Source organism: Tinamus guttatus, unplaced genomic scaffold, assembly GCF_059628265.1.
Source record: "Tinamus guttatus ecotype Peru unplaced genomic scaffold, ASM5962826v1 Tinamus_guttatus_pri_ptg000356l, whole genome shotgun sequence".
In the NCBI taxonomy this organism is placed as follows: Eukaryota; Metazoa; Chordata; class Aves; order Tinamiformes; family Tinamidae; genus Tinamus; species Tinamus guttatus.
The window spans coordinates 2,830,441-2,846,523 of record NW_028288890.1 but is presented as its reverse complement, the minus strand read 5'-3'; the positions used below and the strand labels follow the sequence as shown (position 1 = coordinate 2,846,523).

Here is a 16,083-nt window from a genome sequence, read left to right as displayed (position 1 = left end):
CCTCCCTGTTCCCTCCATCCCTCTGTTGTTCTTTTCTCCCCATGTGTGAGCAGACTCAGACGCAGCTGGAGCATGCCCGAATACGGGAGCTCGAGCAGAGCCTGCTGTTCGAGAAGGCACAGGCTGAGAAGCTCCTCAAAGAATTAGAGGACACCAGGGTAATCCAAACCCCACTCACCTGCCTGCAGAGCAGCCTGCTTGCTCCCCGCGTTGATGCTCATGACACCTTGCTTTGGATTTCTTTTTATTTTGGTTTGTGTGGTTGATTTGGTTTTGGCTTGAATTTAGGCTTCCCTGATTTTTGGTTTGGTTTTTATTTGCTGTCCCTCCTGGAAGCAGCAGTGCTGCATAACTTCTGCCTTTGCTTCTTGCGTGGGGACTTGTTTCTCAGGCTGGGTTTGCTTCCATCCGACACGTGAGCGTTCACGGTTCATCCTTCAGCTGACGTGCCTGAGCAATACCTGCACCCTTCCAGGGCAGCCAGCCCAGCGGGCCCCCAGGCTGCAACAGGAGATAATATTGCAATTGCCAGTTTTCCAAAAGGGCTAAATATTATAATCCCCTGCTCCCACCCTAATCTAAAATCAAAACTCGACCTTCTGAGCTGATGAGCATTGGGAGAAATGTCAATTGAAACAAAATGGAATTGATTATTTGTGGTCCTTACACTGGAAGATCTGCTTGGTTTCTTTGCTTCTCCTGCTTTCTTTTCTTCTTTTTATTTTTTTTTCCCTAGCACTTCATCCAGTCCAATCTCTTATTCTAAATCCGTAGCCTCAGCCACCCTGGACTCGCCAAGTCTTGCAGGAAGTTCAGCCCTGCGAGGTTACATCCAGATTGCAAGAAAACAATCCATAGCCTGATGCTCCATGTTAACCATGGCCCAGTTTATTGTTGTGCATCTTCTAGCCTACTGCGTTATTTTTACTTTGCTAATAAACTCTAACAAGCACCCATGTAAAATCCCTTTTCCTTTTTACACCAGGGTAAACAGGCCAGAATGCAGAAAAGGTGTCTGTAGGCTGAGGATTGCTGAGCAATAAAGGAAACATGATTTGCTTGGTGCTGATCTCAATGCTTGTGATGCTCCTGCATGTGCAGTCACATTTCCTCTGTGCATCATCTGGCCAGATGCCTAGTCTGGAAATATAGAGGTCTGTCAGGATGTTATTTCTAATAAGCTGTTGCTATTCCACTCTAGGTAAAATTTCAGAGGCCGTTTCAAAGATGGATGTTTCCTATGCTGACAATAAGGGGTTTGTGTTAGCAAAATAAATTGCAATTGGCACAGAACTGTAACTGCTAGAGTTAATCAGTGATTGTTACCCTGGTGCAAAAGTGTACTCAGACTAGAGGGTCTTGGGTTTCCTTTCCCTTTTTATTTAAACTTTGACTAATGTACTGTGGTCATATATCCACTGAGGCATGTTTGCTATAGGAAGGGACGCGGCGGTGAGGGGCAGGGGCTGATTTTTGTCTTCTCTGTCCTGTTGCAGTTAACCACAGTCGCAGAGCAGTCCAGGATCCTGCAGCTGGAGGAGGAGCTGAGCCTCAGGCGCAGCGAGGTGGACGAGCTCCGGCAGTGCCTGAGGAGCTCTCACCAAGCAGAGAGCCCCGAGCAGAACCTTGGCCTGCAGTCTGAGGCTCTTCGTCTGCGGGATCAGCTGCTCTCTGCCAACAAGGAGCACCAGAAGGAGAGCAGCCAGCTGAAGGAGAAGTATGAAAAGACATTGAAGAAATACCAGCAGGAGATGGAGAAGCTGAAGGCCACCAATGAGAAGTACTCGCAGGAAATAGTTGACCTCAAGCATAAGGTCCAGCAAGCCACTAATGAGAATATGGGGCTCATGGACAACTGGAAGTCCAAGCTGGACACGCTTGCGTCTGATCACCAGAAGTCTCTGGAGGACCTCAAGGCCACTCTGAACACAGGGCCTGACACCCAACATAAGGAGATTGTGGAACTGAAAGCGGTGGTGGAGAGTATAAAGATGGAGCACCAGCTTGAGATGGAGAACCTGAAAGCAAAGCATGACATTGAGATGGCTGTTCACATAAAGGAGAAAGAGAGCCTGAAACTGAAGCTGCAGGAGGCTGTGGATGAAGTGGAGAAAAGCAACAGCGACTGGAAAATGCAACTGGAAACCAAAAGCAATCAGCACCATCTGGAACTCCAGGATATGAAGGACAAGTGTCGAGATGCTGAGCTGAGGGTGCATGAACTGGAGAAACTTCATGGTGAATATAAAGATCAAACACAAGCAATAGCTTTCTTGAAAGATCAGATTTCTTTGGCTGAGAAGAAGATGTTGGACTATGAAACGCTACAGAAAACAGAAGCGCAGAGCAAACAGGAGATCCACAGACTGCAGGAAAAAGTGCTTGTGTTAGAGAACAAACTACAGTCCATGGAGTCCCTGCATCCTTCTCAGCATGCAAATGTATGACTTTTGGGTCATTTTGCTTATTTATCTTGTCACTGTTACTACCTTTTCCAGGGGGAGCTGCTCTTTTGTGCGATTTACTGAGGTTTCTGTGCCTTGAAGTATCTGTCTGCTTTTTACCTTCCATTTACAGTGCTGGTTTTTCTGCACTGCATCTCCATGCTGAGGGTGTGTTCCTGGGCTTGTAAGCCAATGCAGTGGCACAGTTGGAAGAAATGAGAGGCACATTTGGATTTGAAGCCAAACCTGTGGCAGCAGAATGGGGCTGTTGAAGTGGTTTGGCAGGGATGGCCTTTCACACTGAGCAAGCAGCATTCTTAGTTAAAAAAGCATCATTTTGACAATGCAACTGTTGTCCTCCAAAGAGGCACAGCAGCCCTAGCGTGTTGCCAAGCCTTTGGGGTGGGTGAGGGATAGATGCGTTGCCTGTGCTGAGAGGCAGCATGTGGCTTGCTTGGCACATGGAGCATGGTTGAAGGATGTCACTCGGGGCTGAGCTGATGAGTTGGGTGTGAATGTGGGTGCCAGCAACACAGCAGAGACAGTGCAGGGGCCCTGTGCTCATTTAGGGGAAAAGCTGCCTGCAAGGGGCAGGATGGTACCAGGCCTGAGGAATAAAATGTTTAAAGGCAGGTCCTGAACTTGCTGGGGAAGACTACAGTAGAGCACTAGTATCATGAAGGTCAGTTTTCTGTGGCCTCTGTATCTCGTTACTTTTTTCTTGACTTTCCTTGGATTTTTTGTCACGGGACTGCCTCCATGGGATGGCACAGGGCCACATTTGTTCATGACAGGCTCCCTTCGTGTGCTTTAGAGAGTGGAGGGGAGGAGGTTGCCAATTCATGGCTCTAGAATGGCTTTTTGTTACTTGACTTTTGCACAAGAAATGAGCTAAAAGTGAAGTTAGAGCTTGAGGCTCCCCTTGTCCCCATGGGGATATAGAGAATGCAAGTAAGTCCTGAGATGTGCATGTCTTGAGAATATTTGTTTGAAATCTATCCCCAGGGATGTCTTCCCTGCTCTAGCCTGTGAGGTACCAGTTGAGTGAACACGAGGTGCATGTTTGATCTGCCACCATGAGCCGCCCCTTTGGAGTCTGTTGAGCCACCAGGCAACCAAGTCAAGACTGAATTACTGTTGGCCAAGTCAGGGCTTCACACTGCAAAAAGGACAGGAGAGACAAAAGCTTAAGGAGGAAGCAGCTACATTAATGGTATTTCAAGGATTTCTCAGCATGCTTCAGCTAGTCAAGACAGTGGTGAACAGTAAGTGCATGGATGCACAGGTAGGAGGTGAGCAGTGGTTCTGAGAGGTGGGGAAAGGGTCCTGGGAAAGGTGGATCACGTCAGCATAATATGGCTGAGATTCAAAGAAGGGTGAATGCAAAGGAATAAAGTGGAGGCTTATTTCAGGACCCTTTAAGTGCGAAGGCTCTTAAATTTCCTTGGTAATCAACTAGAACTAGTAAATCTTGAAATAATTTAACTATATGTAGATTCAAATCAAGAAAACACCAGAATATATGGGTGAAAACCATTGAGTTTCATAAACTCTATTTAAATGTCTTAGGTAATTTAATGTACCTGCAGTATTAACTATCTACATGTTTTTAAACAAATGTCTTGTGAACAATATTCTTTCTTTCCTAGGTCTTCAAATGAGAACAGTAAGTCTGTATCCAAATAGCAATTAGCTTTCCCTGCCAAAAGTGCATCAGGCAGCAAATTCCCTTTGTGTGTGCTGCTGCTTGTGTTCAAGTTAGCAAATATTTACATATCTTGCAGCCCATCTGAACTCCTGAGGACTGACCTCATGTTTTCACTAGTGTCAGGTCTATGCTGAGGTCCCACTGAAGGCACCTGGATGGAGATGCTCCACGTGCTGAACTGGAGACTCTGCTCTGGGAAGCTTCATTCCTGATCCCTGCTGTCCTCTGTTAGGAGTCCAGGGTTAGCAGTTGTGTGGGACCAGAACTGATCATGTACCAAAACTTCTTGACCATTACTGCTCTGGACCTGTCTTGAGATTCATTCTGGAAACAAGGGAATGGGCTTTTAGGCAATCACATATGTCTGAATGTTTGTTTAGAGAAGAAGCTTCCTTGTCCAGGGAGAAATTTGGAGCAGAGGTGGAGCATTTCCTGGGATGGAGCAGACCTCCCTTGTGCAATGTGGTCACAAGTTTCTAGCCTGCTTGGGATTCCCCTGGAATGGCACTTGCACTGGCTTTAGAAAGGTGCAATGTGGGCTTTCCAGGTGGGAGGGAGGGGAGCAGGAAGGGATGCAGATAGCAGGAATCCTGACTGGATGATGACTGGTTCTTCTGGTGGGCGTCCGAGCAGTCGGTATGAATACGGGACTGATGCTGGTGCCACTGGGAGCATGGGCTGCCCCAGAGTACCCACATGTTGTCACACTGCTCTTGGGGCTCTCCTGCCCCATGGAGGCTGAGCTTGCTTTGGCTGGGGATGTAACTTTAAAGCAGGCAGATGGTCTTCATGCCCTTTCTGAGGCTTCTAGCACTGCAGCCTGGACAGAGAGGGTGGGGAGAAGGCAGAATCCTCGCTCTGGACCAGTTTCATAACTTTGGGCACAGTTAGATATTTGGGAAGCTGAAGACCCGGCTGCTGGTAGGTCTCAAGTCAGATGCTGAAGAGCTGTTTGCTCCTCTTGTCTCTGCTGAAGATGTGTCCTGACTGGCTGCAGGAGACTGGTGCAACCAGAGCAGCTCTTCCATTGCTGTCTGCCAGCTCGGGATGCTCCAAAGCTGGACCCAGAGCTTGTGGGAAGTCTGGCCTCTTCACCCTCCGGAGGGAGTCTCACTGTTGGGCTGCGCAGGCTGTTTTGTTGGGGTGTTTGGATGATACCTGTTTACCTTCAGCAATGCTTAACTGGAGAAGTGATCCCTCAAAAGCCTTTGTTTTCCTCCAGGATGGATGTTCCTTTAATTCTCAAAATGCAAAAGCATCATAACTTGGCTGCTGGTTCCACACCTACCACTTTGGACAGGACTCCAGTCCACGGTTGGTGACTTTTCTTTGCAGCTCTGGGTAAAGGACTGATATATGTCTGATATCTTAATTTATTTCAGATGATTGACACTAATGATATTTCAGAAGAAAAGATAAAGATGAAGCAGACTATGGAAGGTAGGAAACTTTATTGTCTTTGTCTTGCAGAACAGCCTGTTCTACTGACACATGCGCTTGTCTTCCTCCTCCTCCCTGCCCTCACAGGGACAGCTCTGGGCAAAGGGGATTAGGAAATCATTTCAGGGCTTTAGTTTGCTAGGTGGCATTTGTAGTCTGGGTTTTTCTCCCCTCCAGGATGCGCAAATGCAGGACAGGATGTTTTTCTTTTGCTGTTGCATTCTTACCGTGTTAATGGCATGGGGTGGAGGCAGATCTGGAGGAATGGGCACTTCTGTCCCTCACCGGATAAAATCTGGTCTGCTGAGTGTCATTTCCTTTGGGAGAAGGCTGCTAATGGCAGATATCAACGTGATTGGCTAAAATAATGGGGGTTACTTTCTTACTGAACTTGTTGTAGATCAAATCTGTCTTTGCAATGAAGTCCTGAGTTTATACACTTTGGAAAATTTGTGCAAAGGGACTTTGAGGCTTTCCTAAAGAGAGAAAGCTGTAGTCCCTAATCTTAGCAGCAGCAGAATTGGTGAGGGTAGAGCATGATTTTTTTGGTTGTCCCTGAAGGGTTCAGGGCTATTCCAAGACTTGTAAGGTGCTTCCAGATCAGATATTCCCTGTGCTCCTTTCTGTGAGGCTGTATTGTATTTCCTTATTCTTCCTTATTTGTACAAACAAACCTTCCTTAGGTTGGTGTTTTTTTAGCAAGAAAAAAATCCTTTCCTGTGTAGATCACAAAGGTGATCTTTAAAGCACTAAGCTTGTCACTTCTATTTTTGGATAGCATGTGGCTTGCAATGACATAGCTTTTTTTTTTGTCAGTTATTCACCTCTGAGGAGCCTGTTCCCTGCAAAGCTCCTTTTAATTCCTGCCAAGGATGAAGCCATTTAAATGGAGGTTTCTAGGACTTAAATTTCACTTAATAGAGACTCCGGTTAGTTGAGTGTCACCCCAGCTTCTTATGGTTTCAGGCAGAGGTGTCTTGTCCTACTTCAGTCTGTCTCACGGTTGTCTTTGCCGGTACAGGGTGACACACGTTACACCAAACTGTATGTTGATTGACAGTGATTTGAGAGTAATGCGAGTACGGGGTCTTGTTCCCTCTTTACCTGCCCACAGTCGCTGCTCTTGAAGTGGCCTCTCAGTCCATGTGCACATAAGTTTCCACTGCGAATAAAACACGGACAGGACGTACTCAAGATGACCAGCTCAGATCTGGGCATAAAAACCTCATGGTCCAAGTCTAGGGTTCTGTTTGAACATGAAAATGTCTTTTAAAATTCCTTTCAGCGTGCTGGGTAACACAAGGAAATGTGCTAAAGCTCCTTTCTGTGATTTTTTTTTATTCTTCATTCTTGAAGGGTTTTCTTTTCACCTTGCAGCACTATCTTATATGTGTTAGATATAGTTATATACCTTTCCTCCTGACTTGCAGGAGGCATTTTTCCAAGCTTCTCATGCTGGTCTCTTGCCTCTTTTCATTCTCCTAAAGATCTCCAAGACAAGCTGAGCAAGAGAGACAAGGAGGTGTCATCACTGGTCTCCCAGACCGAAACTCTAAGGGCCCAAGTAAGTGGTAAGTTCTCCTAATCCAACACTGGTGGAAACTCAGTATCTCCATGTGTGTCCCTTGTACCTCTCTGCTGCATGAGACCAAAAGAAATAGAGAAATAAATAAATGCTGGGTCTGAGGATTCTGAGATGTCCCTTAGATATGGCCAGATGCAGAGTGTTGCTAAGCCTCTGTGGCCAGTATGCACAGCTGGGGCTAGGCCAGCAGCCAGGGAAGGAAGGAAGCGGGATGGGAAGGCAAGTCAAGGACTCAGAGACCTTTCTTCCCTGTGTCCATTGCTTCTCTCAGCTTTGGAAAACAAATGCAAAAGTGCGGAGAAGAAGGCGGATTTGGCGTTGAAGGAAAAGAAGAGGTTGGAGAACGACCTGGAAGCCTTGTCCAAGAAAACGCATGACGCTTCGGGGCAGCTGGTGCTCATCAGCCAGGAGCTGCTCAAGAAGGAGAGGTCAGACTGCTGGCCCCGGGCTCCCTAAATCGGCAGCCCCCGGGGTGGTGGGAATTGGGACAGATTTGCAGATGGGTCTTTTCATGGGTTAGGGTGGATGGGAGCGTGGTGGGGTGTTGCCCAAGCCCTGCAAACCCAGGGTGCTGCTTGCTGCAGGAGCCTGAACGAGCTGCGGGCGCTGCTGCTGGAGGCCAACCGGCACTCGCCGGGGCCGGAGCGCGACCTGAGCCGGGAGGTGCACAAGGCCGAGTGGCGCCTCAAGGAGCAGAAGCTCAAAGATGACATCAAAGGGCTGCGGGAGAAGCTGGTGGTGCTGGTGAGAAATCTGCGGTGACCTTGGGCTAGGGAGGGCTTCATGCTGCTCTGGGGGCAGGTGGCATGGGATAAAAGGGCCTTCAGGGACTGTTCCCAGGGCACTTGGACCCTTAGCTAAATAGAGAAAAAACTGTTGGAAGAAACTGGAGGTCGCTGTTACCCCACACAGCTTATTCCTAGGTCAGAGAAGGGATAAGAAGTGTCCTCTAATTCCTGTGTACTGCAGTGTCCTCCAGTGGCTGAGATGTGAATAGTTTGTTTGAGCTCAGCCTGGAACAAGCTGGAGCTGCTGTTAGCTGCCTTTGCTCTCAGAGTTGTGCTTGGACCCCATCTGCTGTTGAAATTGAAATACGGTTGTGTTGGTTACTGAGCATTTGTAACTCCCTTAGTCATTTTTATATGTAACATGCACCTATTCTCACCTTGCTGCGTGAAGGACAAGGAAAAATCAGTAACGGATCAGAGGCGATACTCCCTGATCGACCCGTCGTCGGAGTCGGAGGTGATCCGGCTGCAGCACCGGCTCGTCAGCACGGAGGATGTCCTGCGCAACGCGCTGGAGCAGGGCCACCAGATGGAGAAGCTCATGGAAGCAATGCGGCTTTCCTCGGAGAAAACACAGGTAGAGCATCTGCTGCTCCAGAAACAGCCTTCCAGGCCTTTGCTTTCCTGGGTGTAGCTTAGCACTAACAAGACCTGCGCCCTGGTCATTAGAGATTGTTTGCGCTCTGCAAGAACAGTTATTAAATGTGATGTTTTGGAGAAGCTGCAAATGCAGGTTCTCTTTAGGCATATGATGTGGTATGTGTCAGATGCTCTTTGGGGAGAATTAAAGTTCACACACAAAGGGCTACATTTCCTTGGCCCAGGAGGGAATGTAAGCATGTACATACAGACCCTTATTTGTCATTTTAAAGAGAAAAATAATGGCCTGATGCCTCCTTCAGGAAGGGCTGTAACTGTTTTAGACTTCTGAAGAGACCAGTAAGACTTTCTGATTGGCTTTCAAAACAAAACAAATTGCAAGCAGTGACATTCTTTAACTAATTGATAATGTCCTTTAAAGTCTCTTTAATGTAAGAAAAATTTTTCATTTCTATTCTCTGCTGAGAGAATTATTTCCTCGTAGTCCTAAAGCACAAACTTTGGAGGTGGTTGTGGGAAAAGGTTCTTCTGTAGCTTCTGGAGGTCTGTGTCTTTCTGATTTAGGTTTGCTGCTGGGCTCCAAGTGCTTCCATTCCAGGCGCTGTCTTCCCTTCCCAGCTTCTTCCAGTTTCCCATTCCTTCTTCTGAGAAAAGCCAAACAACCCCTAGTATTTTGCTATACAAGGACAGTTATGTCTTTCCCTGTAAAAACGGAACCTTGATGTCAATAATCTTGATGTCTCTTGGCACGTTTGGCCTTTTCTGCCTCATACCTGTGGTGTGACCTGCCTCTTATGCCAAGCTTTTTCTTCTTTTCTCTGTATATTTTTCTCTGTGTTTTCTCTTGCATCTGCAATCGGGTCATGGCTTTCAGAGGCCAGATAATGTGCTTATCTGATACTTATTTACATTCAAAGCTGAAAAATGTCTTTCTCTTAAAATTCACAATGAGGTAGATGCTGTAGGATTGTGCAGAGAGGAAAAGAAAACACTAGAAGCAGCTGAGTGGAGGATTTGTTCACCCCAATGTAGGGGTATATATGTTGTGGTATGTAGTATGGCTTATGTCTCTTCCTCCCATGACACTGTCTTCTGCAGAGCGAGCAGGGGCTCCAAAATGCAGTCTGTATTGCAGGAGTTTTTGATGTGGGCTTGGAAGGGAGTGCAAGGGAAAAATTGCAGCCATCTGCAGATGGGCCTCATGGTCCTGCCATCTTCTGATCCATTGTAACCTGTAGGAGAGATGGGGACAGTTTTTACATTTGCTTTAATGCTAAGTCACTTGAGAGCTCAGAAGTCTTTTCTTTCACAATCCCTCTTGTGGTGACATGGGCAATTTTTTCTTCCCTTACTGTAGATAACAACTAATCTTTTAAAGAGAAGAAAAAAAGTTCAAGGGACCTTCTGAGTTCAATTAATCTGTCCTGGATATTTCTTGGACACTTTCATGCCTAAGAAATCCTAGAGATGCAACAAGGTCAGGGGTGCAAAGGGATAGAAGTTTGCCAGGGGAGTCAGGCTACTACCTTCAGTGGATGTTGAACTTGAAGCTCCTGAGCTTCGGGGAAGCCTGGATCAAAACTCCCCAGTTCCAGTGCGGTTCATCCTTTCCTCTAGAAAGGAGAATTGTTCACCAGGGGCTTTCAGGCCAAGCCTGAGGATGCTGCTGGCCAAAAGGGATCCTGATGTGATAGTTTGGGAGCTCCTGCTCTTCTCCAGGAGACACACTCCAGCACTAACCCACCTTTCCCTGCCTTCTAACCCTCATTGCCTGTCTTGCCCAGGGCTGGGCTTGGCGTCAGTCTCCCTTTGCCTGTGAAGACTTTGCTCTGCAGTGCTCTCCAGAAGGAAATGCAATTCCCACGAGCTGCTCCTGCAGCCAGGAAGGCTCCGGGGGTCCCCAGCTCTGGAGCCCTTCGTGCACGTGCCCGGCCTCACCCTGCCATGAGGAGGACTTGGGGCTGTGCTGGCCCTGTGGTGTCTGTCTCGTCACATCGTTGCTGCTTTGCTGTTTCGTGTCTGCAGCCGCAAGGTCTTCATCCCGTAATAAAGGCAGCAGAGGATCTGTGTTCCCCATGCCCTGGGAGAGCCAGGTCTGCAGGCTCACAGGGAATGATACTCGAGACCCTTCTTGGAGGATCTGCAGCAACTACCCTGAGATTGTATTTCATTTCCAGCAAATCATGCCACTTGGTGCTCTTTCTTGTGACTGTGTGCCAAAACCAAATTTCAAGCCTAATTCCCCTCACCTGGTGGTGGCTGGGTGTGTGCACAGGCCTTGTGCAGGGCAGGGTCACCTACAGCTCGCAGCACCCTGGGCCTCGGCTACCACCGTGGTGGTTTCCTTGCCATCCTTTCAGCTGGCTTGGCAAACGCTTGGCAAACAGTTCAGGCTCTCCAAGTAGAGTTCAGTTTGGGCCTTGGCATCCCTGTTCTGCAGAGCTGATTGTTCATTTTCATGGATACCTGGAACTCCCCAAATAATGGGGCTGAAGCCTTGCAGCCTTGTCTCCCCTGTCCCTATGTCACCAGCAGTGCAGGGGACAGCTGAACCTGGCAGGCTGTCACTTCTGGCTGTGACTTTCTTTCCTTGTTTGTGCCACTTGAAAGTCACTGTGGTTATGCTGTCATTTTGAAGCTGAAGGACTCCATGTTACCCATGCCAAAAGAAACATTATAAATGTTTAAAGTTCTTACATTTTCTAAAGATAGAAGAACGGCTTGTGCTGCCTGCCAGGCTTGTCCCCAGAGATGGGAAATGAGGGATGGCATTTGCTGTTGGTGTTCCTTGTCCCAGGTTTTGCAGTTAACTCTGCCCTTGGCTGCTCACTTGTTTATTAGACTTCAAGAATGAGAAGTGAAGAGCAAGTCTGTGTCCATAAGGATATGCAGAGGATATCTTATAACTGGGAAGGATACAATTGCCCACGTGGGAATTGGGCCAGGATGAAGAGGTTATGAAACTTTCTGCAGAAAGTGGTGTGGGATTTTGCATTCCTTAGCATGGAGTGATGGGCTGCAGCAGGAGGGGACAGAAGCCTTGCCAGGTCTCAGTGCTTGCAGGCCAACGTTGGACTATACCTAAGGTAAGTATTGTCTGTTCTCTCTTGCAGACTGTTGGAAATTCTGGGTCTGCTAATGGGATTCACCAGCAGGATAAATCCCACAAGCAAGAGGTAAGTTATGAGCAAAGGATTATTTAAAGTTGGGGCTGCCACATGTGGCTTCTTCCCTGCTGTGCTGGGGCCAGGCCCTGCATGGAGGCCACTTGGCCAGCAAGGCTCGACCCCGTCGTTCCCACAGCAAGACAAGAGCCTCTGTGCACAGCACTTGTTCCCCAGTGTGGGGGAAGAGCTTCCCAGAGCCAGTGCTGCCGGCAGGGATGTGGGACAGATCCTAGCTGCTGTAGGAGCTGCCACCAACCATCACAGCCCCTCCTTACCCTTAAGCCCCCTCAGAGCCATCAGGAAGATACTAGCAAGATGTACACTGAGATGCAGCAGGTACCTCACTGAGGTGTCCCGGATCAGTGTCCCTGTGATTTCTCCCCTTGTAACACCATCTAGAACCTGCTTGGACTCAAATCTGTGCCATCTCCTGTATGTGGATGACATTTGTCCCCTGTGGCTGATGTTTATAGGACCCCCTGTTCTAGTCTCCCATTGTTTTCATTGACGTGGGGTAGGATCTGTGGCCTCAGATGTCACTTCCCCACGGGCAGGATGGCCTGAACAGGAGGGTAGTGTGGTTTTACCGGGCAGAGCAGGGTGTCAGGACTTGGGGTGTCTGGGCTCTGCTGAGGCTGTCCCACTCCATTCCTCAGTTTCTCCTTCTGTAAAAACACTCTCCCATGTCCGCTATGGAAGAGGAACATTGTTATGGATGGTTACAGATTCACCATTTCTGCAGAAAAATAAGAACCACTTGCCTGCTTTCTCCTGAGCATCAGGTGCTCCCTGTTTTTCTTAACATGGTCTCTTTCCTTCCAGGAGAAGCTCTGATAGAGATGAGGTGAAGAGGATCATTTCACACCAGTATCAGCTCCTGTGCGCAGTCAGGAAGAATGATACCACATCTGGCTTTAGCACCTCCTAAAGACTAGACACAGTATTTTCACTTTGAAGCAGGACAATATTTATAATATACTAACTGATATAATCAGGACAATCCTGGAATCCAATTTTCCAAGCCAGCCATTGTTCCAGGAGGAGCAGAAAGGTGTCTCTGGGTTTGGTTTCTTACCTGTATTTTCTTTTTTTTTTTTTGGACTGTGGAATTTGTATTGCTTGAACCGCCCTTTTCCCAGCGGCTGACGCAGTGGGGGTGACGGCTGCCTTGTGTGGTGACTGAATTGTCAGGGAGTCCTAGTAACCCCGCAGGAACCGCAGCGGGATTTGCTTGTGGTGTTGGACCCCAAAGCAGGTGCCCAGGGGCTTTCACAAGGTTTGTCCCTCCCTTTTAACCCACCCTGGTGTCCCAAAGAACCACACGAGCGGGTTTGATCCGCAGGCTGCGACTGTTCTGGTGCGCTGTGTTGGATGGTGGTTGTGGGGGAATGTTTCCCTCCGAGCCCGTGTAGAAGATGTCTCAGTCCTAGGGCACGGAGGCTTCACTTAGTACGTGTATAATAGCATGTTGTGGTATCTACCCTGGTTTCAAAGCCGTATTTATTTCATTCATCTTGCCCACTGCTGCTTGGGGAAGGTGGCTCTGAGGTCGGAGGGGCAGGTGCCCCTTGCTTGGGTGCCCTCAGCCTTTCTGCTTGCGGCGGGGTCGCTGAGCGGATCTCCCGGCACGGCCAAGTTTTTGGAGCAGTAGGAGCCCAAGAGCGGGGCCTTGCAGGGCTCTGGTCTGTGCAGAGCGGGGCAGCCCCATGGAGCACGTGGCAGGCGGGTGCCCAGCGCGTGCGGGTGCTTTTCCCTGTGGCCACTCGGGTACCAGCCTTGCCAAGGAAGCACGGGGTTTATCTGGTCTCATTCCTTTTCCTGAAGGCTTTACTCTTCCCTCCGCATTTGCACTGTGGTCATCCAAGGCCATCGGGATGGAGTAAGAGGAGAATATGTCCATAAAGGCACGAGAGAGCGTCCTGTGAGAGTCCAGCTCGCTGTCGGGTACCGTAGGGCAGAACAGGAGCAGTGTTTTAATGAGCCCTCCCCTCGTGCCAGACCCTTCCATCCTTCAGGAGCTCGTCTGATTGTAAGTCACAGCTAGAAGAGGACAGGCAGAGATCTGAGCCAAGACCGCACGTGGATGAGCATCACAGCCGGTCAGCTTCAGTGCTGCTTGCCCCCTTGTTTTGTTTTGGTTTTTTCTGTAGCCTGTTATTTTTTTCGTAGTGGGTTACCAGGCTCTTACTTGATGGGCAGCCAGAAACAAGCTTGGAAAAAACTTGGCTTTTAAAATGTGGCTTTAATTCTGCCATGAGAAGGATGTTGCTGAATCTTTCTGGACTACGATGACATATTGGGCCCTGCAGGGTTGATCTTCTCTCATCCTCCATCAATTCAAAGGGATGATGAGAGAGCGATAGTGGTGACCTGAGGGCAGTAAAGCAGGTCAAAAAGCATAGCTTAAGTCTGGCTCATTGCAGGGGGAAAGAGGCAGCAAAGATAATTGGCCAGGAATAATTCTGATGAGACCCCCTTGTGTCTTGTGGAAGTTTTTAATTGGCTCTTGTAAATCACCAGGAAGACTGATGCCAATTGCTGGCTAGTGCTGGACATTGAAGGGATCACACTAGGGGGCTCAAACACTTCTGTAAGTGATGGAGGGAGCTGAAAACACTCAAGAAAATCCCAGAGGGAGCACTCGTCGTTCCAGCTGGAGCAGTGGGAGCTGCAGTGCTGGGGTTGATGTTCCCCTGGCTTGGATGGTCTCAGAAATCAGTGTCACAACTTGCTGAACGGCAGTGGAGTCGGGATAACGCTGAGTGCTTCCTGCAGTGCTGCTGCTCTCCAAATCCAGGGTTTTCCATAAGTGCAGGATTCCCAGGGCACCTACCTCTGGCTGCTCCTCTGCAGGGCTGCCAAGCCCTTCCTAAGTTGTAAGAGACCAAACAAGGGAGAAATCTGGAAAGGGACCAGGAGATGCCCCTGCCCCTCTATTTATTTGTAAGATTAATTGCTATTTTTGCCTCTATGCGGTGATATATATAAAATACTTCACAATACTTGATCTAACTGGCTTTGTTCTTTGGGGGAGGCTTTTTTGTTTCAAAGGGCATTAAACACCGATGCACCCATCTCCTGCCGTCACTCCAGGACTGGATCCTGTTTGTGCCTTCACTCCCCCGTCTCGCAAGCTTCCGTCTTGCTCCTCCGGTCCCAAAGCTGCTCCGGGGAGCAGCGACTGCGGCTGGATCCCTGCGACAGCGCCTGGGAGCCGGAGCGAGGGCAGCACCGCGCTCGTCATGCATGAGGGTTTCGTTAAAACCTTGCAAACACCACTGCAAAAGTCTTAAAGATTCCTGTGCTCGGCTGTTCAGCAGCTTCAGCAGCGCAACGCTATCTTATAGGGAATTATTAATACACTAAGATCCTATAGGCCTCATGTAAGTCACCAGAATAAAGGTGATACTAGATGTATAAATGGATGATAACCTTTTACCCGTACAGTATGTATTACAATTTTGTAGCTTAGTCATTTTTTGGCTATCAGATTTTGTTGGTATGATAAAGAGGAACACAGAAAAAAAATGGTTTGACTGCTAATGTCTATTTTGTTATTTGGTTCATTTTGTTTCCTCCTCTGTACAAAAGCTGTACGAACCTCACTGTGTAACCCCTCCGGCTCTGTAATCCTGTACCCTGGCCCCTGTCCTGGCTTGCTGGTGTGGTGAGCTCCTTACTACGAAATAAAATCTGTGGCTGAAGTTGGGCTCCATCATGTGAATCCAGAGCACTGAGGCGGGAGCATCCAGGCTCCGCATCCTGCAGGGATCCTGGAGTGCCCAGCTGGCCCTGTCCCCTGTGGACAAGCGTTGGCACCGTGGGCACTTTAGCATCTGTAAGGAACCAAGTTAAAAGAAATAACGTGCATGCTCCTGTGTTTAATTACAGGGAGAAGCCCCAGCACCAGGAAGGCTCCTGGGAGCACCAGGCTGGTGCTCGGGCACATCCCCATCACCCTGGCATGGACGTGAGGGCTGCAGGGCCACGGGCTTGGGCGGGCTTCAGATGTCTGCTCAAATGGGGCCGGCTCTGCAGTGTCACCAAGGCCTCGTGGTCCTTGCGGAGAGCAAACCAGGCAAGTGGGGCTAGTTAGGGGACTAGGGATGGAAGGAAGCGGGACGGAAGGGCAGGTCAAGGACTCGGCAAGCATCCTTCCCCCTCCTCTCTGTGCCTTTTGCTTTGCTGAGCTGTGGAAATAAGTGCAAAAGGACAGATTGTGTGCTAAGCAAGAGGCTGGAGGGTGACAAAACGCAGTGAGGACCCAAGAAAAAGGGGCTGCTCTTTCCTCACCTTCCGGCTTTTTTTCCCCAGTGCCCAGCCCTAAAGCTGGAACCTCAGTGGTCCCCAT

The 16,083-nt window shown here is 48.7% G+C and overlaps 1 protein-coding gene across 3 annotated transcripts in view; it reads left to right on the top strand.

Moving 5' to 3' along the window:
* CLIP2 (CAP-Gly domain containing linker protein 2) overlaps positions 1-12,823 on the top strand; it is a 45,439-nt gene extending 32,616 nt beyond the window's left edge. Inside the window, exons 8-16 of one of the 3 annotated variants that reach the window (XM_088530093.1) lie at positions 54-158; positions 1,497-2,441; positions 5,535-5,592; positions 7,080-7,163; positions 7,449-7,605; positions 7,762-7,921; positions 8,357-8,542; positions 11,679-11,741; positions 12,555-12,823. In XM_088530093.1, coding sequence (XP_088386219.1) covers positions 54-158; positions 1,497-2,441; positions 5,535-5,592; positions 7,080-7,163; positions 7,449-7,605; positions 7,762-7,921; positions 8,357-8,542; positions 11,679-11,741; positions 12,555-12,566 — 1,770 coding nt within the window. In that variant the 3' untranslated portion in view covers positions 12,567-12,823. Of the gene's footprint in view, positions 1-53; positions 159-1,496; positions 2,442-5,534; positions 5,593-7,079; positions 7,164-7,448; positions 7,606-7,761; positions 7,922-8,356; positions 8,543-11,678; positions 11,742-12,554 lie in introns of those variants that run through there. The other 2 variants (XM_088530094.1, XR_015913659.1) reach the window with 2 other exon arrangements.
* The last annotated feature ends 3,260 nt before the right edge of the window (positions 12,824-16,083 follow it).